The 26,162-nt window shown below is 39.0% G+C and overlaps 1 protein-coding gene across 1 annotated transcript in view; it reads right to left on the reverse strand.

Annotated features, from left to right (window-relative positions):
* VEZT (vezatin, adherens junctions transmembrane protein) overlaps nt 1-26,162 on the reverse strand; it is a gene marked incomplete at its 5' end in the record, with an annotated part of 44,836 nt that overhangs the window by 9,625 nt on the left and 9,049 nt on the right. Inside the window, 6 exons of the mRNA XM_009882647.1 lie at nt 4,929-5,122; nt 5,755-6,086; nt 8,771-8,918; nt 16,736-16,873; nt 22,268-22,543; nt 25,334-25,509. Coding sequence (XP_009880949.1) covers nt 4,929-5,122; nt 5,755-6,086; nt 8,771-8,918; nt 16,736-16,873; nt 22,268-22,543; nt 25,334-25,509 — 1,264 coding nt within the window. The remainder of the gene's footprint in view (nt 1-4,928; nt 5,123-5,754; nt 6,087-8,770; nt 8,919-16,735; nt 16,874-22,267; nt 22,544-25,333; nt 25,510-26,162) is intronic.

Here is a 26,162-nt window from a genome sequence, read left to right on the forward strand (position 1 = left end):
CAGCAGGAAGGTATCTTCTTCCAAAGAGCTTTCAGGAAGCACTGAGGAAAAAGAGAGATAATTTAATGAAGTAATTCAGGTAATCATGACCGACAGGCCAGCTGTTAAGATTTGTAGAAAGACAGCAGAAGAATACGCTTGATTTCACGCATAGCTTGAAAAGATCAGCTCACAGAAGCCGGACTGCTTAGAAATATATCAGGAAAGTAGTCAGATAAAAATAGTTTTGAATGACCAACATAATTTAAAGGTAGCTCCTGTGAAGTAATTCAGTAAACTCGTTGCAAAATAGAATTCAACCCCAGCACATTTCCAGGAAAGGCTCTTGGACAAAAGCGAAAATGAAGGTTTTTTAATTTTTCATTTCCCATGCAAACCCCCCCTTCCAGATCACACACTAGGTTATTTTTGTACTGAACTTTAAAAGGAAACAAGTTATAATAAAAATGCCTGCTGTGAAATTTATACACAAACTAAAAATAAAACTAAAATAACTAAAAATATTATGGTGTGCAGTCTAGAAAGAACATTTAAGGAAAAGGGAAACAAAGCTCAGTGCAACTGCCGGTTGTGGGGGGCATCAACAGAACACAACAGGCTACCACATGCAAATGTATCAGACAACAACTAATATCCTCATAGGTTGTTTTATGCAGCACTGAGAGGGAAGTTGTAAGACTAGACTATCAGGCAAAGTACACACAAATTTGGTTATACCATGCCTGGACCTGGACAGAGCCTGCGTCGGGTCTCCCAGTGCTCCCAGTTCTGACGTAAGAATGAACATGGTGAGCGTGCGCTCTAGGCCCACAGCAATATTCATCCATCTACTACATATCCCACCCATGTACCATTAAAAGCTTAGCTCACTACAAATCTGGATTTCTGTAGGTAACTTGCTGATACCCCAAGTCATAATTTTCCTGACGCAGTCTCCATTACGAGCATTATTCAGACGCTGGGCTGTGCCTTCCTAGCACAGTAAAAAAGTGCCTGGAAAAAGCTCCATTTTACCAGTTAGAGGAAAGGGAGCAGCCAGAAATGGACAGATAATGCATATCAACACCTGGCTACATGGCTGGTGCCGTCGTGAGGCTTTTGGCTTTTATGACAATGGGACATTCTTTGATGAGTATGGCTTGTTAGAGAGGGATGGGATCCACCTGCCTAGAAGAGGCAAGGGAATCTTTGGCAGCAGGCTGGCCAACTTGGTGAGGCAGGCTTTAAACTGAAGGACTCGGGGGGTGGGGTCCAAGATGGCAATGTTCACGCCATCATATCCAACTGGGGAATAAGCCAGGCCAACCACAGTAGCAACAAAAGTTCCTTAGCTGACTCACAAGAAGAGATCCAGAAGGCCAACCATCTCAAGGGTGTGTATGGCTGTGGTGGATCCTCTTGTACCCCTTCAGGTAACCTGTATGCTCGATTACCTCTCTGAAATGCCTGTACACCAACGCACGCAGCATGGGGGATGAGCAGGAAGAACTAGAGATCTGTGTGCAGTTGCAGGGCCATGATCTCATTGCAATTACAGAGACATGGTGGGATAGCTCTCATGACTGGAATGCTGTCATGGATGGCTATGTACTTTTTAGGAAAGTGACACAAGCGGGACAAGGTGGTGGAGTTGCTCTTTACATGAGAGAGCAACAGGAATGTATCGGGCTCTGCCTAGGGGTGGATAAAGAACATGTCGAGAGCTTACGGGTAAGAACTAAAGGACAGGTTAATATGGGAGACACTGCTGTGGGTGTTTACTACAGAGCACTGGATCAGGAAGGGGAAGTTGATGAGGCCTTCTACAGACAGCTGGAAATAGCCTCATGATTCACATGGGGAACTTCAACCACCCTGATATTTGCTGGAAAGGCAACACAGCCAGGCATGCACAGTCCAGGAGGTTTCTGCAGAGCACTGATGGTAACTTTTTGACACAGGTGGTGGAGTAACCAACAAGGAGAGGTGCGCTGCTGGACCTTATGCTGGCAAACAAAGAAGGACTAGTTGGGGATGTGAAGTTTGGAGGTAGCCTTGGCTGCAGTGACCATGAGATGGTGGAGTTCAGGATCCTGTGTGGAAGAAGCAGGGTAAAAAGTAGATTTACAACCCTGGACTTCAGGAGAGCTGACTTTGGACTCTTCAAAGAGGAGGAATCCCACGGATTAAGGGTCTAGAAGGAAGGGGGGTGCAAGAGAGCTGGTTAATACTCAAGCACCACTTTCTCCAAGCTCAAGATCGGTGCATCCTTATGGGTAAGAAATCAGGCAAAGGAGGCAGGAGACCTGCATGGATCAGCAAGGAGCTTCTGGAAAAACTCAGATGGAAGAAGGAAGTTTACAGAATGTGGAAAAAGAGACTGGCCACTTGGGAGGAATATAGGAACATTGTCAGAGTTTGAAGGGATGAAATGAGGAAGGCTAAGGCCCACTTCGAATTAAATCTGGAAAGGGATGTCAAGGACAATAAGAAGGGCTTCTTCAAGTACATCAGTAGTAAAAGAAAGACTAGGAAAAATGTGGGCCCGCTGCTGAATGACGTTGGTGCCCTGGTGATGAAGGATGCTGAGAAGGCGGGGTTAGTGAAGGCCATCTTTGCTTCAGTCTTTACTGCTAACACCAGCCCTCAGGAATCCCAGACCCTGGATGCAAGAGACAGAGCCTGGAGAAAGAAAGACCCTTCCTTGATCGAGGACGATTAGGTTATAGATTATTTAGGCAAACTCAACGCCAACAAATCCATGGGCCCTGATGGGATGCACCCACGATTGCTGAGGGAGCTGGCAGATGTTATTGCAAAGCTACTCTCCATCATCTTTGAAAGGTCATGGAGAATGGGAGAGGTGCCTGAGGACTGGAGGAAAGCTAATGTCATGCCAGTCTTCAAAAGGGGAAAGAAGGAGGACCCAGGAAACTACAGGCCAGTCAGCCTCACCTCCATCGCTGGAAAGGTGATGCGACGGCTCATCCTGGATGTCACCTCTAAGCATGTAGAGGAAGAGAAGGTTATCAGGAGCGGTCAACATGGATTCATCAAGGGGAAATCATGCTTGACTAAGCTGATAGCCTTCTATGATGGCATGACTGACTGGCTGGATGAGGGGAGAGCAGTGAACCTTGTTTACCTTTATTTAGAAGGCTTTTGACACTGCCTCCCATAACATCCTCATAGCTAAGCTTAGGAAGTGTGGGTTATATGAGTGGACAGTGAGGTGGATCAAGAACTGGCTGAATGGCAGAGCTGAGAGGGTTGTGATCAGTGCCACAGAGTCTAATTTGCGGCCTGTAATTAGTGGTGTTCCCCAGGGGTCAGTACTGAGTTCGGTCTTGTTCAATGTATTCATCAACGACCTGGATGAGGGGACAGAGTGTACCCTCAGCAAGTTTGCTGATGACACAAAACTGGGAGAAGTGGTTGACACACCAGAAGGCTGTGCAACCATGCAGCAAGATCCAGACAGGCTAGACAGTTGGGTGGAGAAGTACCTAATGAAGTTCAACAAGGGCAAGTGTAGGGACCTGCACCTAGGGAGGAATAACCCCATGCACCAGCACAGGTTAGGTGTTGACCTGATGGAAAGCTGCTCTGCTGAGAGGGACCTGGGAGTCCTGGTGGACAACAGGATGACCATGAGCCAGCAATGTGCCGTTGTGGCCAAAAAGGCCAATGGTCTCCTGGGGTGCATTAAAAAGAATGTGGCCAGCAGGTTGAGGGAGGTTATCCTCTTCCTCTACTCTGCCCTGGTGAAGCCACATCTGGAGTACTCTGTCCAGTTCTGGGCTCCCCAGTTCAAGAAAGACAGGAAACTGCTGGAGAGAGTCCAGTGGAGGGCTACAAAGACGATCCAGGGAATGGAGCATCTCTCTTATGAGGAAAGACTGAGAGACCTGGGTCTGTTTAGCCTGGAGAAGGGAAGACTGAGGGGGGATCTCATCAATACTTATAAATACCTAAAGGGCAGGTGTCAAGAGGATGGGGCCCGACTCTTTTTCAGTGGTGCCCAACGACAGGACAAGAGGCAACAGGCACAAACTGGAACACAGGAAATTCCATCTCAACAGGAGGAAAAGCTTCTTTACTTTGAGGGTGACAGAGCACTGGAACAGGCTGCCCAGAGAGGTTGCGGAGTCTCCTTCTCTGGAGATACCCCAAATCTGCCTGGATGTGTTCCTGTCCAACCTGCTCTATGTGAACCTGCTTTGGCAAGGGGGTTGGACTAGATGACCTCCAAAGGTCCCTTCCAATCCCTACCATTCTGTAATTCTGTGGAAAAGAAAGATTAGAAATTATAGGTTTAACTCCATGTCAGGAGAGCCTAAGTTCCCTTCCATTGTTTAAGCTAGTTGTGATTCACACGGAGAATAGCACGGGCAGTACAGGTCACTAAGGAGAGGGACATAAGGCAAAACGCTGTGATGTGCTGCTCAGTATGACTTTTAACCACACAGAGGATTAGCTTGCTCTGTCTGAGAGAGCAAGTAAATAGGCATTATATGCTCAATACATACTCTACAATTTAAAATGTTCCAGGAAATGTCATTTTCAAGAAAGTTACATGATAATGCCACTGTAATTTCAATTAACTATGTAATCTTTATGCAGTAAATAAATGAAAATCTCAGGCACAAGACATCAGAATCCTACCCCTTCACATGTGATTCACCAATCAAAGGCAAAAAGCACTATTGATCTATACCTGGAAATGTAACAATCTGAATCCACATGTCTAACAGACTGAGGGAGCATGTTTACATTTTTTGCTGAAACAAAATCTTGAAGGTCATCATAATGAAAAAGTTTGACATATGCATATAATTTTTCAAAGTGTATGGTTCTGATACACGGGCTGAACACTGCCTTTGATGCATTTGACCATTCCATCTCTGAAGTGTATCCCATTAGTTGCTAAATTAATCTCTTACATTTACCTTTTTTATTTGGGTTTCTTCCACTCATTTTTTCCACCTGAGAAATGGCTTCTTCCCAGCAGCTGTTGCTTGCCTGGATATGAGGCTGAATAAACTTTAGTTTTTGTTCCAGAACCTGATGGGCTTCTGTTGTCAACTCAGGTGTCTCCTTAGTGCTAACAAGTTTTTCAAGTTCATCCTCAAGAATTATTACCCTAAGTGATGAGGAGATGAACAGAAATAAGTAATAATAAATATTTGACTTCACCATTCCTTCAAGTATTTCATTTGTTATCCTGTTATTTTCTTCACGTTTTAAGAAACTAACTCAGCCAACTCCTCAAAGATGCCCCAAAAATTTCAAAAATAAGATCCTTTTCTCCATGTCAAGATACATTGCTCACCTGTGTTCATTACAGTAATGCTTACGTGTAAGATTAAAGGAGTAGGACAGTTTCAACTATTTCATCAAGGCAGTGATGAATCTTTAAAAATATTTACTAGGTAGCTACTATGAGCTGAACTTTCTTATCAAGCTTTTGGTATGTTGCAAAATCCATGGAAGATAAGTATGTTTTCGGATTTTTTCAAGGGAGTGACAAAAGCAAAGCAAGACCTTAATGTACTGCTTAGCTTTGGATTTTCACCAGATACTTAAAGAATAACCAGGAAACAATATGAGATCCCATATTTAACCGAGGATCTTTGACCCCATGCTAATGTGAAGATATGCCTATGATTGCAATGACTATACGTATCTGCCTTTTTTTGGCATACGAGCTGACAACCCAAAGTCTGAAGCCTTCTTCCTTACAGGCATATTCTCTTAATTCATGTGTAAACTTACTCATTGAGCAGCGCCTTGAGGTGAAGCTGCAAGCTGCGTACTGCTGTCTGAAGGCTGTTCAGCTCTCTTGACTTCTGCTTTGTTCTGGCTGGCCGTTCAAAACCCGACTGATGCTGAGTTTCGAAGTACCGATAAAACTCATAGCTTCGCTTAAGCTCCTCTAAGCAGGCAGCGTGTGTGTGAGGTAGGCCTTGAGTCACATCAGACAAGATATGATGAGGCAGCCGTTCGGGGGAGACCAAGGGCTTGGGGGATGCGTTGGCTGGGGAGAGGAGCAGCACCAGCCTCCTGAAGAATTCTGAACTCTGCCCTACCCAGAGCTGAAAGAGGACCTGCAAAACAAGGTAGGGTTAGCTCTGTGCACCTGGGAAGACGGGCAGCATACAAAGTAAATGTACAGATAAACCATGGGAAAACATTTCTTGGCCAGCCACAGAACTTTGAAAAACTGAGAAAATCCACTGAATGTTTTTGAAGGGTATTCCAGACCATGTGAGTTTCAGATCTTGTGAACGTTAGGTGACTGTTAATTCTTCGATGAAGGATATTATACGCAATTATGCTCAGAAAGTTGACAGAGGCCTAAAAACTCGTATTCTCATCAGGCAGTCTCATTATTTGCTATAATCTCCACATACCCTACAGCTCATAAAGGGCTGCCAAAATTCCAGTGGCAGCAAAGACATTTTTTCCTTTATAATGCCAAGCTATCATTTCTGCGATCTACTAACTACTGCATTGCCCCACACCCAGCCTTGAAATGTTGAGTCTAATTGCACTGTAATTCAACAAAAGACATTCTACATCTGAGCTGCTAACTTTTTCCTTTTCTTCAGCCAAAGCGAGAAATTTCACCAGTGCCACTAAGGAGGAAAGACTTGTAAGAAGTTAATTTATTGACAATGTTATATATGGTACAAAAGAGGGCAGTCCACCTGGAAGCAAGGAAACCCACAATTTTGATTTCTCGAGAACTTCCACTTCCAATGAAGTGAAAAGAACTGTTTTCTTTAGTTTAGAGAAGACTGTTGGCTCAGTAGACCATGACAGAACAGTAGAATCTTATATTTTTTAAATGATAAGGAAAGGTTATGACACTTTTCTCTACAATATTGGTCCTTTTTAAAAGGAATCCACTGTAGGTAAGTATGAGGTGTAGTCTGAAATCTGTTCTCAAGCATTTCAGGCTGAGGAAGAGAAAGTAATTACTCATCATGGTTTTTTCTGCCCCCTTCCACAGAACAGGACTAATAATTTACTTGTTCTGAGATTTTGGATCTATAGGATTTGTGATAATGTATTTACATCTTTGTACTCATACCACTATAGACAAGTAGCAGCTTTTTTCAGTGTGCGAACAATCAAGAGCAAATCATTCAGAATAGTAACACAAAAAATTAAATGCCTTCAGATAGATGTCGTTTGATATACCCAAGGGTTTATAAAAAAATACTTGGATGCAAAATGATGAAATATTCCAAAAGAAAAAAATAATTCTCAATTAAAAAAAGATGGTTATGAGAAGCAAGAACACAGAATGATATGAAATGAATTTGGGGCACATGCAAGGCAGAGATTTGGCTGGGTGCTAAAATAAAACAAATGGGCAGCAGTCACCCAAGTGTCTGTGAAGGTGTGGTGCCCTGGACAGAAAGTCAAGAGCTCATGCTATAACAAACACAAAAGAAGACCAATCCCTTTCACCAGACATAATGCAAAAGCAGTGAAAAAGTAGCATATAAAAAGTAGTGACCTTCAGTAATTGACAATAAGAATCAAAAAACCTACCTGAAAAAAGGCACAATGATGAGAGAAAAGGAAATTCCAAATCTGTTTAGGGTTGCAAATAGCTTGCTCTGCCAGTGACTTTTGATGATTTTTACTGGCACTTAAACTTCACCCAAAACATCCAACTGGCTCTCCTCAGCTTGGATCAGTATTCAGTTTCAAGCCAAAAATTTCAGTTAAATTACTGCAAATTGCAGGTAAACAAAGACTTAGCTTACAAGCTTGGGCAACACTGACTGGCTTCTTGCACTTAAAAAGAAGAGGGTGCATAAGTGGGCTTGGTTGCAATTAGAACTTCAGCTAATGAAAAGGCAAGAAAAAAATCCCAAAAGCTTACATCTGATGTAGCTCTTAGCTTACAACTAATTAGACAAAGCCTCAAAGCGTAGCAACCACTATTACTGGTAACATTTACTGTCAGAACAAAAGAAGTCAAGGTCTAGGAATTAAATGAATAAAAAGCAACAAGAGCTAACCCCATAAAAAGACAGAAGTCACACAATAATGGAATTTTCCATTAAAAAAAAACACATTAAAAGGGAATTGCCTCAGCAGAGAACCACTAGAGTGTAGACGGCTTGCATTCAAATTAGATCTTCTTCCCAACTGCAAACATTTACTCATGCAAATTAAAAATGCTTAACATCTCAAAACAAAATAGATAAAAAGGCCATTATATGGTTGGCATTCTGTTCAGTTAAATGTTTTTCAAAGATCAAAGAACCACACTGGCTCATGGCAGCAGGGGTCCAAGCTTATGATTTCTACGCCTCAGTGTAACTAAATGCAGCTATTCCCTTTGGCAATTACAACTAATTTCTATCTTTCCATGTCCATCCTTTTATTCAAGTCAAGAGATTAGCTAAAAAAGACATGAATACAAATCTGGAAATTAGTCAGCTAGGATCAAGTGAAATCAGAGAGCAAAAGATCATGTTTAAGAAGGAGATGGATCAAGCTGACTATAAAACACTGACTTGAATTTATGTGATTTGCATAAAAAAATCCTCAGGTTGTACTGTGCAACTTCTCTTCAGCTATATGCAAGAAGAAATCACCTAAATGTCAATAAACATAGAAACACACGATATGAGACTGATTACATCTCGCCCTCAGTTGACTGCATTACTACAGGGTAGTACCTACAAGCCACGGGGCTTCACGACAACTGAAATAGATTTTCATGAGGAGCCTTTGTGGATGCATATGTCCTTTTAGGAGAGGTTACCTTGAGTGCAGGCAAGCTGAAGCCATCGGTGAGATTGTGTGCCTCCTCTTCAGATACCTGCTCTTCACTCAGTCCCAGACCCAGCTCCTTAAAGGGGACTACACAGATGTAACTGGTCACATTGTCGCTCTCCGAGTTCAGAGGGTAGGTTTAGCCAGAGTTAAGGTGGTTAACAAAGCAACTTTTGCATTAAACACACAAAAAAAGGAAAAAAACCCCAAACACCCAGCTAATAAGGTTTCTTATTTCTAGAAATCTATATGACAGAACATACATTCCACCCAAATCTACCTGAATCCTGTTTAGTTGAACATTTTGCAATCCTTATTCAGAGCAAAAGTTTTAAAGGCTCTTAGAAGGATGAGAGCGAAGACATTGACAAAGCACCTACATCTAACTACAAACACATGAAACGAAAAAAAAAACAGATTGATGGAAAATCCCTGCACCCCTTTCAAGTGAGGAAAATATTTCATCTTTAAATCTTAAGTTTCCAAGAAGTATCTCATGTCAATCTTAAACCAGAAATCATATATGTAACAGAGGAAAGAGGAGAACAATTCTTGTGCAATTTTAAGTTTCTAAGGTAGCCTAACCAAACTCAGGAGGATGGGAATTCCCTGCGAGTTCTGTCTGTGGAGGGACTGACTGCTCAAAGATCTCTACAATAACTGCTCTTTGACATTTCAAACAGTACCGTGAAAAACAGGAGGTCCCAGATTGTCGTACCATTAATTTTATTGATTATATCACTGTAAAGCCACCATCATCTTGGCATAAACAGTGGCAACCTATTATCTTCCAACACTATTCAGCACATTTAAATTCTGAGTATGAAAATGTACATTTCCAGTCCTCAGAAACGCTTAAAAAGTGGGAAGCAAGCACAATATAACTGATGCCAGAACACACATAAAAAATAATTATTAGGCTAGGCAGCATTTATTTTAAAATAGCACTAATTTTAAGCTAACCTCATGCTGGGAACAGGGAAGGAGGAACAGTTCAAGATTTCTGCACATTTTTGGATAATTACCCAGTCACAAAATAGTGAAATTTGCTTTAAAGCACAAAACTTACAACCTATGGTCATAAGCATATTTGTTCCACAGCAATACATAAAAAAATACATATTTGTGAAGCATTCATGAAAATAAGGCCTTAATTTAAGCTATCATTTTTTTCATTTATCTTTTGATTCACAAACTGAATGCTCTCATCTCTTGGGGCACATAATGCCGCTTAGAAGCACCTGTCTCTTGTCCAACTACTGTGTTTTCTGGGGAAGCTACAAGTTCCACCCGCTTTCACTCCCAAATTTTCCACCTGCTAAATCCTCATAGGATTAAACTTGTAATAATGATTTGCTCAAGAAAATTTTTACCACTTGAGTAGAAGTACATTACATAAAATAAAATTTCTGCGGTCCAGGAAACAGCAATACTAAGTGTCTATGCTCTAAACAAACAACTACATTTCTCCCTAATTTCTCTCCAAAGTCCAGGAAGAAAGAAGCCTATTAAATGTTCTCCAGAAGCATGAATGCAGGCAAAAACCTGCAATGCAAATCACTCAGAAACACAATATATTGCTGCCACCAGCTGCTGCCTCACATAAACACGGTGTCTATTCTAACTTAACCTGACTGCATGCCCAGCAGATGGAGCATATGGGATGAGGATGGTAACTCCACCATAGATAGAAAAGTCAGCTCAAAGCCCTTCAGGACCAGTTATCTCAGAGACTAATTATATTCCTTGTTAATCATTTCCCTCAAAAAAACCCGATTTCCAACAGCATGAAGGCCAGTCTGGACAAAGCAGTTTGGACATGTGAATTTCAAGCTCATGCTAAAAAAAAATAATCCAGGGAATCTCTCAATGTGTGGTTTGACCAAAGGAGCCACTTATTGACATTATGTCTCACCTAGGGATTCCCAGTGGTCTCCCATACCTCCTGCCTTGCCCTCCTCTATTTTTGCCGTCCCACTCCCATTTCTATGTGTTAGATGAAAGCAGAGAACTGATCCCGTGTCCCCATTAGCTTCCTAAGGACTAAACCTTTAGAAAGTTTAAACACATACACACAAACATATAGATGTACACAAACACATTTCCTTCATTTGCTTTGCTCTAAAATGCAAGTATTTTTAGTGCTAATGTTTTCTATTAAAGCCAAAATACAGTAACTAACCTTAGGTTAGTTAAATTTTTCTATGTATTTGTGAAAACATTTTATTCATCTGTTTAACCTACATTCCTGATTAGCGTGGAAGAAGAGAAGGCAAAGCTACTTAATAATAAATTGTTAGATCCGGAATAAAATGTCTATACAGTGAAAATCTAACCTCTGTCAGGCAGCCAATCTTATTTACCTATAGAAAAGCAAGAACACTGATGTACCCCTGTACATAACAATTTAATATTTGTACCTTGCTCTTCAAAAGCACATTCCCATCTAAAGATCTAGCAGCAGGGCCTCACAATATCCCTGAGAAATCCAAGCTGCTCTGTTATAAAATTCTCACCTGCTCACCAGGCAGGAAGGGATGAGCAAAGTATGTGATCAACTGGCTGGTCAAGGAAGAAACTTCACACTGAAAAATGCCCAGGTATCTTTACACAGACCTTCCAGCATCAGATTTTGGATTTAGTTTTTTTGATCCAAAAAGGGTACGGCTTTTTGTTTAGCTTACTGCTTTCTCGTGTGAGCTTTCTCTTTCCCAAGTTAAAAAAATACGTCTTTTTCTAACGTTTCATGATGCAATAACTGAATTTTTACAGAGGAGAAGGAATAAATTTTTACTAGATCTACTAGAGGGTATTCACATTTTTCCCTGTGCTCAGTGCATCTCAGACACAGAATGCATTTTATACCCATTCCACCTTAATGGGGTAAAACAGCATTCAGTTTAAAATACTACTATCCCATGTCTGTTTTTATAACGCTATGCCTTGCCAACAGAGAATGACACCTTACACTTAAAACAAAAATAAAGTTGCTTGAGTTTATATGATCCAACACCCAGGTCCTACCTATCAATATAGTTCAATGGAAATAGAGTATCACGCCACCTTGCACCAGCTGAGGATGAGACTATTAACATCATCCAGTAACATAAGCTATAAAGTTTCCTCCATCCAGCTTGAATATAATTAAATCAGTGAATAAACCATAGATTCCCATGACGCAGAACCCACAAGGCTCTTAAGTATAAAAATATTAAGCAACTAGCATGGCAACTGAAGTATTGCCTGAGTTATTACACAATTCAATGGAATATAGTGCAGAGATTTGTTGAGCGAGTAGTGACTGGTCTGCATAACATCTTGTAAATACTTAACCCAAAATGCCTAATTTCTAGTTTAAGCTTTTAGCCGTTGCATCCTGCTATACCTTTATCTTCCAGATTAAAAGAGAAATATTCTTTTATTTTCTCTCTTTTGCCTTTCTCTTCTATGATTTTGAGCAACGAACTCTTCCTGATACGAGCAAATCAGAATAAGAAAGGCATGAGAAAATGCTGAATGGTTTCTGCAAGCACCCAACTGTCATTTCACATAAAATGTAAGGAATATGACTTTCCACTTCATGAAATACTACTGGTCCATCAAGTTTGATAGATCTGGTATAAGGCTAAAGTATAATTGTATATTTTTTCTGTTTTACACGGGAACAAATTTTGGTTAGGAAGGTACTAATTTATTCTACTTGCTGAAGGCGGCTGTCTAGCTAAAAGGGGGCACATTAGCCGCAAGCAAGTCTTACTAAACTTCTAGTCTTGTTGAAGTGAGTAATGATAACATATCAGGTTTATGCAATTCGATTTGCCATGAATAAAGCTGTGAATTAAGATTTTTAATTCTCTGTAACAGGTTCATCAAATAGATTTCCCTCTAACACATTTGATATATACATTACCATAAAATCCTGATTTGCTGCAGATATTTTTGTAGGATAAATAATACTGATGGCTATAAAATCTACACTTAATGGATTAGCATAGATCAATATATCACCTAACATTTAAGATGTCTTTATTAATTTATTTTTACTTAGTCACTCATTTATATCTACAATTAAGATGAATACTTAGATTAGCCAGTTTTTAAGACTCAGCCCAACAGTTACCAACTCAGGCCCTCAATTATATGTTCTTCCTTGTCTCTCTTGAAGTTTCACATAAAGCAAGTGGCTTAAGTTCAAAGCAGTTCCCCTTTGGCTTCCAGTAGGATTACTCTTACTGATTCAAAGTATGAATTTGATATTTACATCAGACATGAACAAATACATTAAAGTATATGTTTAGCAACAAAAAAATCTCTCAAGGCAGTGTAAAATAAAGCAACAATAAGCTTTGCAGTTTGCATTTGTTGACAAAATGAGATACAAATCTATAAATGTTAAGATTAAACATTTCTCTATTTTACTGTATAGCTTTAAAGCTCTAGATTTAAAACAATGTATGTATGAAAATTCACATTAGTATTTAGCTCAAAAGTACGTCTGTACAACATCATTCACTGAAATGACTTTTTCTGGGAAAAAAATTGCCCCACTGAAATAGATTTTTCTTATTCCTGAACACTTTTTTGACTTAACATTTTGTAATGCAACCTGTCTTAGAAAACAGTTCCTATAAGGCTGTTCGGCTGATTTTGTTAAGCACATACAAATGCGTATTTTCAAAGTAGAGAAAATTATCAGCCCTTATTAAGCTGTAAATGAGTAAATTGATCTTGTTGCAAATTATGTTTGAAAGGGATATTCTGACACAGTAAGCTTGAAACATAATTTGGCTACAGATATTTCTGTTAAGTTATGAATATGTAACAATGTTTTAAATGAAAGCTTAACTTAAATCAAAGTGTACCTTTTACTGCAGCAGAAAATTTATTTCTATGGTTTTTATATTACTTTAACCATTATATGTAATAATAGACATGTCTCAGTTCAAGACATGTTTACCATAGCCTTAAGGCAACAATTAACTTCACTGCATTATAAATTTCTGTCTCAAATTTCTAGGTTCATTATAAGAAACACAAGGATGAAGGAAAACAAGGCATACTTCACGTTATCATCCTTTAGTAGCCAGTATACCGCTCAGGAAGCCCAGCCACAGACTAGGACCTTATTTTGATAACTGGACATCACACAGAATGGGTCTCTGAAGTCAAAGGCTCACCACAGTTGTTGAATGATAAGTGTCATGCCCATGTCACAGTATCAACTGAGTACTGTCAACCAAGGAAAGCAAACTGTAATGTGGAAGTTTATTTCCCATTTATACATGCACATAAATGTTTCCAAGAAATGCACACTCCGTGGTTCAAAGCAGTGCCTGTCCATGTATTTGCTCACACTCTTAAGAAATTACTACTTCGTTATTCTTTAAAGACAAAAATGGCCCTGAAGAATGATCAGCCATCAGTTAAAATGGAACTAAGCTTTGATCCTTAGTGTATTAGCTAGGAAGATTCAAATTTGTTGCCCTTGAGACGAGGAGGCGATTCACATATTAAATTCCTACTGAAAATTGTTCCAAGCAAAAATAATTCTGTTTTCCACTTGCCTAAACACAGAGATACATCTGTTCTGCTACAAAAATACAAAGCGATATCCAGTAAAACACAAAATGTTTATTTAAACAGTATTGCGACTAAGCAAAGAACATAGGTTTGGGGTTTTTTTTATGTCATTTGTAATATTAATCCAAATGTTAAATATTTGGAATGTTTCTCTAATATCTTTTTCTCTAATAAAAGCTGTGGCCAGTGTAAATCACTATTAGTACTACTGGATTCATGTCTCTCAAAATGCTCAGAAAAAGCAAATTTCAAACAGCAATTCATTCGTTCATACTCAGATAACCTAGAGGAGTTAAAGTCGAGAATATCCTCTGATTTTGTGCAAAGCAGAGCTTACTAAAAGGAACTATAAAACTCAGAATTGGGATCTCATTTCCAGACTCTGGATGGAAGTTTCTTTTCTTTAATTTATCAACATTCCTTTCCTTCAATTTATCACCTCACTCCTTTGCTTAATCTCCCCAGTTCCTCTTTCTCCTTGCTGTAGGCCAGATTTGTGCTAACAACCTGATGACGGACAAGGGCATTAAAGTTGTCACAAGTGGCAGCTGTGAATGCTTTCAACATGAAGGAATCTTTGGCCCCTCCAGCATAAGAGTACTATTTAATTGCACAAGGCACTGGGACCTATTTGAAAGATGCTCCTTGCCATCGATGCCCATATAATACACATACATTTTCAGGCATTCATGATACGCAAGGAAAAATTCAAAATAAGGCAAACTGGAACTACCTTGAAGCTGCTCTTAATCATCCTGGTGAGGAGGAGGAATCCTTTACTCACCTTCCTTACATTTAAGTTCCTTGCTTTCAGTATTCGTGTACTGCAGAGTTGGCCCGGCCTGCATCTCAGCTCACATGCTGCCACTCTACCACTACGTTCTACACAAATGTAATGCTTCTCTCTCCATTTTTCAAGAACCTATACACATGCTATTTTTGGCTATTTATTTCTGCTGGCCCTTCGTACTGTGATATGTCCATGATAATTTGGTATAACGGAACTTCCGTCTTAAAAAAAACTTTCAAAGACTGATATAAATGTCAAATTATCCAAAGTAAACAAAACTTTCTTCTCTCCCAATCCTTAATTTAAAAGCCATGCCATAAGTTTAGTAGTTACCAAACTAGTGGACGATTTAATATGCACCAATATTCCTTGAACCACAGCAACAATCTACACACCTGTCATAACCACTGCTGGACTTTCTTTCTTCATGCTGGAGAATATTTGGGAAGGCCATGTTAATGGATCCCATTTTCAGCTCTTCCCATGTTCTTAGAACTGATTTTTTATTATTTCCAAGCTAGGTATCAGTTGCTCTTATCAACATGTCTGAACCAGTCAGAGTATTATTTTCGTTCTTTACATAGCAAATACACCTTATTCCTCAGAGCTAAGAGTGAAGTCTTGAGAGCAGAACGAGGATGCCTACGCCCACACAAGTAATTATTGTGTAAATAAATGCTCATCTTCTTCAAAGTGAATGCATGTGCTGGTAGCTCTGTGTGTGCCTCTGTGTGTGTACACGTCATCACTCGATGTATCCATCCGTTTGCCAGGCAAGATATATTCGTCAAATATTATGTTCCAGGAAGACAAAACAAGTAATTTGTCATGTCAGATTTTCAACACTCACGTTACCATCAGCTTTTGTTTCCCTGCATGTGTTTTTTTCAGATCACGAACATATCTGTGTTATTTTTTGCTATAATACAGGGTGAAGACATTGCTATTTCCTATATGGTACAGTAAGTAGAACAAAAATAGAAAAAAAACCCTTGAAATGCTAATGCCATTAAAGAAAGTATACAATTCACTGAAGAAATACATATGACACTTCACAAAATGAAATCTGAACAAAGTGTTCTGCTTTGATTGAGAGTAGAAACTCCTTGCTCTAAAATGTGCCTTTTGGCTAATTAATGTAATTAGAGTTTCACCCAGCTTGTCTGAAACAGGAAATCATCTTACCTTTGAACACAGGGATGTCAAGTGAAAGGCCATATTGTTCAGAAGAAAGGAAGTTTTGGTGCAAAAGAAAAGGACGGCTAAGAGGAACGATACAACAAAATGCTGAAGGACTCTAAAACACATTATCAGTACTTACACCAAAGGCGTGGGTGTCAGTAACTGGGACAATGTTTTCAGTGCACAGAATCTTATCCTACACTGCACAGTACACAGAAAGACAAAAATGTTAAGAATATTCTTAACCAAGCATAAGCCCTGATTTACTATGCTACCTTCTCTTTATCTTCTTTAGATGTGTAATTAGATATTTTATGTTTCTAGACATGCTAACTCTAAGCATTGGCACAACTACAGGTAGGCAACATGGAGTATCTGAACTCGTTTTTACAAAAAGGATATTGCTTCAGCATGTATAGAGTAGCCAGTCTTGAAGCTCGGAAGTTGGCTCTGACAGATCGATAAACGGCTTTCCGGAGACCAATAAGATGCTGACTAGGATGCTGTCCAGCTTTATTAAATGGGCAAGCAGCACTGACCCTGTCAAGCAAACTTGAAAAGTAAAATGTGATACAACTGTACAGATGTCCTAAAGTATTTTTAAAAGACAGTACATCAGATTTCTTATTCCATTACTTAGAAAACTTTTTTAAACCACTCAGTAACTATAAGAGGAAAAAAAAAAGAAGTCATCATATCAGTGATATATTTAATCAAAATTTTCGATAAGCAGCCAGGATTCCACAGTAGACAGCCTGATTCTACTCTCATCTGAGCCGTAGCAAACTTCTGAGGACATTTGTTTTCTCCAAAGTTTTCCAAAATGATACACTAAGGGTAGACAGGTCATAACATTATCTCTGATACAACACAAGCCCACTGTAAGCTTTAGAAGTTAACACACAGATATTTAACATATACCTCTTTATATGCAAATTTGTTTTTAAATAATTTGTACAGGAACAATGTGCTACTACATATTGTTTTTCATGCAAAACACTATATTCTTTCAACTTTTTCCATGCAGAGCCTTCCCTAGCTCAACAGAAATAAACTGAGTGGTGACTAAGATTTTATCAGTCATGTAATGAATGACAGCTGTGTTTGTGGGAGTCTGACAGATAAACACATGAAATGTATGCAACCATAAAAGCATATTTGGAAATATATTTTGGTTTCCAGATATACTATTTAAAAGAAACTGTGCCCTTTGCCTATTAGAATATTGTCGTGGTTTGGCTTCAGCCAGCAATAAAGAGCCACGCAGCCGCTCGCTCCACTCCCACAGCCGTGGGGAAAAAAAAATCGACAGGGCAAAACTCGTGGGTTAAAATAGTGCAATTTAACAGAACAGCAAAAGGGAAGATGAAAACAAAACAATAACACCGATAAAGGGATATGAAGACTCAATTACAGTACCGCCGCAGCCCACTCCCAAGTGGCGACTGCTCTCCTCGCCCCGGCTACCGCCTCTTATAGCCCGGGCATGGCTCAGGTGGGATGGAATACCTGCCCCCTGCCGGCTCCGGGGGAAAATTACCCCATACCTGCCGGAACCAGGACAAATATACTTCAGAATGGCTTTAGAACTGTAAGAAACTGCCTCATCTGGAAATAAGCTGAATTGTGAACTGGGTGAATGTTAAATATGTCTGTGTAACGTTAAGCTGTAGAAAAGTAAAAAAAAATACTAACATCCAATTATATCTATTCATATACAGTCTGATGACAAACCTATGACAAACAATGAAAATAGCCTAGGTGGACAGTTCATCCATTCTACTTGCTTGGACTACTTCTACTAGAAACAACTCAAGAATGAACATACTGCAGACAACTGGACGATGAATTGTTTGGGTACTGGGAGCCTGCTTCTGCTCCCGCCCTTCCCAGGGCACGCTGAGGAGGCGATTTCATGTCAGAAGTCACTATCAGTACCTGGCAAGACTGGGGTGGGTTGCTGCATTGCTAACCACCTCTCTAGCCCACTTTCATCCAACAGAAGAGCTGACTAAACCAGCAGACCTGATCCTGCTAGAAAAACGTCAGTCCTACTGCATGCGCTTAGCTGGGTCATGCTGCACATTGATGAGGACGTGAAATAGCTCACTGCCTCCACTGTCGAATATGAAGAGCAATGCAGCCCACCCAGTAAGCAAGGCTGGACACATACCAGTACATAAAATATGGTTAACACGAGGAGACTCATGCCAAATAGCAGTATACTGAATACGCTAGCTAAAATACCATATTAAAATAACTGCTTACCATATTAAATTATATGAGTAATATTAAAATGCTTTGTATAACAACTCATAAAGTACTTTAAAATCTGTATAAAATAAAAACAAACTCTGTTACTTTCCATTTCTAAACATAAATTTAAAACGCTAGTCTTGCCATACATTTCAGTAGGGAACACAGCATGTAATATAGTACATGCCAATCTCTAATGTTTCCTTAGCTTTTGAAAGTAACAACTGGGAGTGTTTATGGATAAATTCTCACAGCAGTTTGTAGCTTCGAGCCCTGGGTGAATTGTCAGAAGCAGGCTCAAAGAAAAGGAGCAAAATTCTTCTACCGTAAAAAAGAGAGAGAGATTTGCTACAGCAATGGAAGGATTTCCAGCTCCCATACAGAACAAATATAGCACAACTCATACCCAGCATGAACTGCCAGTATTCAGCAAAACAATTTGCTTTCCTTCTGGGAAGGCTTGTTTCAGTGTTTTTTGCAAAATAATTCTTCTTTATTCCAGTAATCTAAAATTAATATAACTTGCTACAAATGTCTATGTGCCAGACGTGCCATATCCCGAATGTCCTAATGTTCCATTTATCTTCTATGTATTTTAATTGGACTTACAAAATGTTATCAGCGTTGTGTATCAGCCATAAATAGCAAGAAGAAAAAAAGGTTAAGGGTGAATTTCCTCTTTCCTAGTGCTTCAAACCCATTTTACTTGTAAAGAACAGTGACTTATTTCTCCATTAATCTTCCAAGCCAAATTTTAAATCGGCTCTCAACTTCTAACAAACTCATATAGACACATTAATAAAAACCTCTTACTGCACTCCAACCTGAAAGCAGTTCTATAAAGATGCTATATGTACCAATATGTGTTTATAGAGCTTGATTCTAGTTTAAAATATAGTAGAAAGGGAGCATTTTGGAGAAAGGCTAATTATTTAAGTGACAGACAAGGAAATAACTACTTGATGCTTATTGCTGCAGCCTTTCATTACATATTCCTACAGTTTTCATTTTATAATATGCAAGACAATGGACATACTTTCATTAGCCAGCAGAAATTCCAGGCTGCAACCCACGATGAGGCTTTAATTGTCTAATTGGAAATGAAGCAATTAGACAGAAATACTGCCATTCCGTCTGAGCCGAGCACCTTGGCTACACAATTTCTGTGATCAAAACTACCCTGGTGAGGTCTCGGGCATCTCTACGTCGCAAAGCTTGTAGCACGCTGACAAACCCTAAATGCCAACAGTAGCTGTAAACACTTATATCCAGCTGCCTTTGAGAGCAGCTAATACAAGAAAGGCCTGATGGGGTTCTTAGTTCCTTTTCTAAGTGGTTGCAGTGGTTTTTTTGAGTGAGACAGGAATGAAGGGAACACAATGCTTGAATTGGTTAAACACAGAACAGTCACTACCAGACAGTCATGGACCAGTGAACCAGTGAAGAACTGAGCAAAACCTCATAAAGAATAATTTAACGTTTACAGATACAGTCAAGTATCAATTAACAAGGGGCAAATAGGGTAGAATAAAGCAAGCCCATAGGTATTTCAAAGCATATGTAAATTAGCCTATGAGAACATAGTAATGGATCATGCAACGGGGAGAAAAAACAGTGGTGGAACACAAGGAACTTCAGGCCAAAGCTGCAGACCCGGGCTTGCCATATCAGAGTTTAGCTAAGTACAGCTAGCCACAATCTGAACTCAGTACTACTTAAATGTCAGCTTCAGTATATTTCCATTCACAACATGATTAACGCACAGTCCAAACCACGCTGAGCTAGCACCATAGTAAAACAGCAGCATATGTATCACTGGACAGGGTGCCGTGCTACCTGATTGAAATCCCATTCCTTCAAGGATGTAAAATGACACAAGAAGATACTCATTAACTTTCCAGATGCAATCATTTCCATTGCCATGGGACTCTTTCTGAACAGGCATTAAGACTTTGACAAGGTTACTACAGGAGAACATACTAAGCTTTGCTCTGCTAAGGTTTATTGTAGCAAAATTCTGGAAGAAAAAAGGGGTAGCTAGGCTTTTGGATCATAAAGAAAGCACTATCTCAAGCAAAGGATTTCATGGTGCCCTGTGCATCAGCATCTCTGGCATATGTGGATGCAGAAAAGGACACTCTGGATTTAGAACTTCCTCCAGGCTAAACCAAACCAAAACTTGTACAGCACTGACTTCTTCATACTGGACAATTGCTCCAATGAGGATGCTGGCACAGTCAGACTTCTCCCACTCCATCCATTCTCCAAAGTCTTTTGAAAAGCTTGCCAACATTTTAAGTAAAGAGGCTATTAGATCAAGCATCAGCTTGAAGACCAGTCTGTTTTTTGTTAATCTGTTATCTAAGATATGTAGTAAAAGAACAAGACACCAGCAATTTAGACACTGACCACAAGTTCGTTTGCTTAAACTTAGGAAAAAATCCAAATGTTTTTCTCATCTGTAATTTGGACAAGCCCTAACAATAATTTCTTTTAAGAACCCGTTACCAAAGATAAGACTGCCTATTGCTTAACTATATGCTTCTTCAGCAAAAACCAAACCAAAGCAAAACACATAGCTAGGCAGACTGAAGACATGCTTATGCATTCCAAAGGGAGAACGAAACATTTTTTCAATGAAGCATACTGAAGGTATCTCAAGCTAGAAAATGAATTCAAAATGTTAAGTCTACAGTTTCAAGCTTGCATGTAAAAACATGTGCCTGAGTGCAGAGTAGTCGGTCTGGCACGAACAAACAATTTCTTGGTGCACACAGGGCAATTTTTTATTGTTTTTAGAAAGAAAGTCAACTGGATTTTAGCTATTGGTGTTCCCCACCTCCTTTAACCTTAAGTCTAACTGGCACAGGTACATGTCTAACCATAGGTTGTTACAAGGGAAGAGCATACATGGCTATGAGAGTGCACAGAAGGGGGCCCTTTGGCTTTGGGATCATTGCATACACTGAACATGTTCTGATGTCCTTTCACAAAGCTAAGAAGCAAAAATTACCAAATAGGTACAAGAGCCATATAACCAGGAACACTTTCACATCCCTTAAGTGGACAGGAGGCAAATTCAGCAGTAAATTTAAGTAATTTAAGACTCTAAACTTCTCAACAATTGTATGCAAGAAAAAAAAGTATTGTAAATTTTTTTTGAAGTGGGAAATGACCTTTGATGGTCTTTGCTGATTGCTGTGTTCTCGTTGCTTCAGACTGTTATTTGTTAAATAAAAATAGAATGGTTTTCATGTAATCTTGTTTTCTAACATATGAATGATTACTTGAAGGTCAGTTTATTTACACAGATTTGGTAATATATGATACAAAAAACCTTCAAACAAACAATCCTCTAAATGACTCCCCAAAAGAGTTAACTAAATTGGTTCAAAATCAATTTCTTCATGTATTTCATTGCTAGCAGCACATGAGATTTTAAAGGCATACAAGTTTGGTGAGACTTAATTCTCCTTCAGGATGCAGGTTTTAACACTGAGTTGTTAGAATTCATACTTTTAGTATGAATGGTAATTATACTATTTTAAGTAAAAGAAAAGCTTCACTTATGTTTTTCAGTAATTCCACTTGTTATGGTAGATAGTGTAGCAAGACAATTTTCGAAGATGTCTGGCTTGAATGGATCTGTGTATTAAATAAAGCGAAATACAGACTCACAGGGTAAATCCTCTGGAAATTACTTCAGTCTCTTGAATGAGTCGTAGAGCTTTCCTCACGAGATTAGTAAAAGCTCGGCTATTTGCCACTGTTTCTTCCAGCTGGATACAGTATTTTCGCAGGGACATTTGCAGCCTGGCTGTCCTCCATGTGCCCCACACTCGAAAGACTGCATAGACAAACAGAACTAGTCCCCAGAGCAGCCACGACGATTCCTTCCACCACGAAGGAAGCATAAGCAGTGCACTTACAAAGGCAAGCAGCAGCGAGACATCCCTGCAAACAGAGAAAGCACCATCAACCACAGATTTCTGAGGTCAAACAAGTGGGAAAATCATGAAGTTTTCGGTTACATTTGAGATTACGACATCTTATTATGGAACTTTTATGTAGGTCCTGAAGGGAGCCGTAAACACTGAAAACTACTCCCAGAAGCAGATTTAGATGTATATGTACCTGATATTGCTTGGTGAGTATACTCTAAGGAAACATTTATCTGGCTTTTTTATGGCACAGGTAATAGAATAATGTACCACTTTGAAAGGTCAGTTTCTCTTACACATGACTAAAAAAAAAAAAAAGAAAATAGAAAAAGATAAAACCCTGACTACTCAGCAGTATAAGCCAGGGTGGGTAGGAACTGGAATATCTGTACTTCCAGGTTCAAGAGTACAGTAGGGAAGGGCATGTTTCTTTTGGTAACAAAACCCTCAAGTAATGCCAGCTTTATTTTTTCCAGATTCTGACTCATTGAACTTGGACACCAACACACCGCTAGGTTTTGACACATTTTTATAAAGATGGCTTGACTAATCTTTTTAAATAATTTGGCAGCTTTTGAAAATCCTTAAAGAACAAGAGTTAATAGCATCTCAGTTCAGTTATTTCTCAAAGACATTTTAAAAACTTCATAAAGCTGTTATTTTCATGTAGAAAAATTCAACAAAAATAAGTAACTGCTAGAAAATACACTGTTTCATATATAGTATTGTAGTTGCAGTTTTGCAAAATTATTACAGTCTTCACAGAGATGGATGGGATATGGGCTTCAAGGTGCATAACAACTTCAATTTTTCAGAATTTTTTGAAAGAAAAATATTCATTTTCTTCACCCCTAAAAGCTGTGTATCCTGTATTTAGTTTTGGAAGTACTCACAAGGTGTATTTTTCCATTTCTAAAATAAGACATGATGTCTAGGTTTCTATTTTCTGAACAGTTTTGTGGTCATATTTCAACAAGCTTTACAAGTGTTAACTTTTCAGGGCTACTGATAGTTTCATTAAAGTGCAGGGTTAAAATACTCTAGATAGGTAATTAACTTTAAAAAGAGTAGGCACAAAGTCTACAACTTCCTTGGTACATTAAAAAAAACACCAAAACACCAAAACAACAACCCCCCTCCACACACACACAAAAAAAAGAATCACAACAGAGAAAGACTGGGAAGGATTTAAGACCTCACTTTGTCCATTTTCAGTTTCTGGTTAATCCAGGTCATCACGGACAGACTGAAGAAGAAAATAGAGACTCCACAAACCACCTTGGTAGCTCTTCCAACTTGTAAGTATCCTTAGAGTTCAAAAGATTTCCCTCATGCCCAGTCTGAATCATCGGCAAATTAATCACATTATTTTTCCTCATATCCTTCCCTCTTCTCAACAGAACAAATGACAGCTGATCACCACCTTCTTATCTACCTTCTACACATCATAACACTGTTCCACCCCACCTCAATTTTCTCCATTTTGGCCAAACAATCCTAGCAAACTCTAATGTTTCCAAAAGATTACATTTTCTAAACTCATTATTCTTGCTGTTCTGCTCTGGACTGTCTCTGAATTAAATATGCCTCTCCAAGTGGGGTATCCAAAATCAGATGCTGTATTCTAACACAAGGCTTAGGGAAACAGATACAAAAGTAAACCCCCGTGTCCTGCACGTAAAAAGGATACCAGGATGCTATTTGACATTTTTTGAATAATTTGCTGAAGCATTCAATTTATGCTGTGCAACAATGTGCAGATCCTTTTCTGAAGTAGTACTGCCTAGCCAATTATTCACCACTTTGTGTTTGTTAATTTGATTTTTCCTTCCCAAGTGTAGTATTAGACTTTTGTCTTTATTGATTTTTCTATTGATTTCAAAATATTTCTCCAAGCTACTTTTGAACTCCATTCTGCTAAAACACTTACAAACCTGGTGTCATCTGTAAGCTGAGCAATATTCACAAATTTTATATTGTACTTTATAATCTCAACAGTTAAAGTAACAATGAATAGTGGTAGGACTGGGACAAACCACTGGAAAAATCTGGTTCAAAAGTTCTTGCTTGACAGAGAGCATCAATAATGACATATTAGAACTTAAACAGTTGGGCTTTTTAACCTGCTGTGGCTTTATAATAATTTTATCTATTTTCCTAACGTATGTATGAAAACATAGTGCTGGGCTGTGTTATGAGGTATTTTCATCTACTGATTCCTATCCATTTCTGAGCAAGTGACTCTGTCAGAACACTCATCATCTTTGTTATTTTTCAAACACAAGTGGCAGCTGTTCGGATACTGCTTCGGTATTCTAGGGTGAATTTCACCAGCCTCTGATAACTTGAATGCATCTTTATAAATATTTTTTAGTCTGTTTTGCTGGTATTCTATGTCTGAAAAGTAATTGCACTGCCTCCAACATATTTTATGAAGAGCACAGCAAAGAAAATGCTTTTCAATTCAGTCTTCACAAACATGTCTCATTTATCAAAAACACCATTCTATAGATTTAGAAATTAATGAATTAATCAACTATAAGTCTTCCTTATAGCACGTATTAGGGTTTGGAAGTACCCATTCAGGTTCATGTAGCTATGTCAGATTAAAACTCACTCTTTCAATAAAATGCCCGAGGAAAAAAACATGCTTATGGGAAAATTAGGGGGCTAGTGGACCAAAGACTCAAAGACCTGAGAAAAAAAGTAGTTATTTGATTGCTGCAGTTTACGCAAAGAACACACAATATATTTTTTGCTTATTTCTCAGTGAATATAGTGGTAGATATTCTCTGTACAATACCAAATATTAGGAGTTGCTAGGGAGCGTAGCGTTGGAAGCTGTCTGTTTTCCTGTTGCTTACACTGCCCTGCAGACAGGATACTGGGGTCAAGGAACTCAATCAGTTCCACATCCTCCTGCAGCAGAACTTCCTGTTGCAGGATGGTACGGAGCGTGTCAAATCGAAATCCAACATCCTTACCACAAACAGGCAGGAGAAAAAACAGGCATTAGTAAAGAATATGCACATTCTTAAAATTAAGTTAGCAGAACAAGGAAAACACCCAGACGCTCTACATTTTACTGACAACAATCTGTTTCCAAAGACTACATGAATATTTCAGATATATCACAAGTAGTTACTTTATTTTTATTAAACTTGCTTAACTTTAAAACCTCACATATAACCTAACAGTTCAGACTTGCAGGGTGCGTCACACTGACTTTGTGATCTGACCTAGATAGTAACAATATCTGGAAACATGCCACAGATTATGCCAGTATATTTGCATAAGAATCAGAGAGGTACTATATCTATTAGAAGATCTTCAATAAAACAGCAAACACTCTTTTTTTTAAATGTCATTACATAATTTATGTCATTAACAAACAAACAAAAATTAGAAAGAGCAATATTACAAATTAGTCAACAAAAAGTCACCTGTGGGCATTTAATAATAGGGTCAATGCACTGGACTCAAGCCCCCAGCCAAGGCAGTGAAGTCCTCTCCTGCCGGATTCTGTGGCCTTTCCCAAGGGAACTCGATCCAAACATGAAACTGCATGGGACACTGAAGACCTCACACTTGCTGAACTCCAGACAAACTTCAGGGAGTAACTTACCCATGGA

Source organism: Charadrius vociferus, unplaced genomic scaffold (assembly GCF_000708025.1).
Source record: "Charadrius vociferus isolate BGI_N301 unplaced genomic scaffold, ASM70802v2 scaffold72, whole genome shotgun sequence".
Lineage (NCBI taxonomy): Eukaryota > Metazoa > Chordata > Aves > Charadriiformes > Charadriidae > Charadrius > Charadrius vociferus.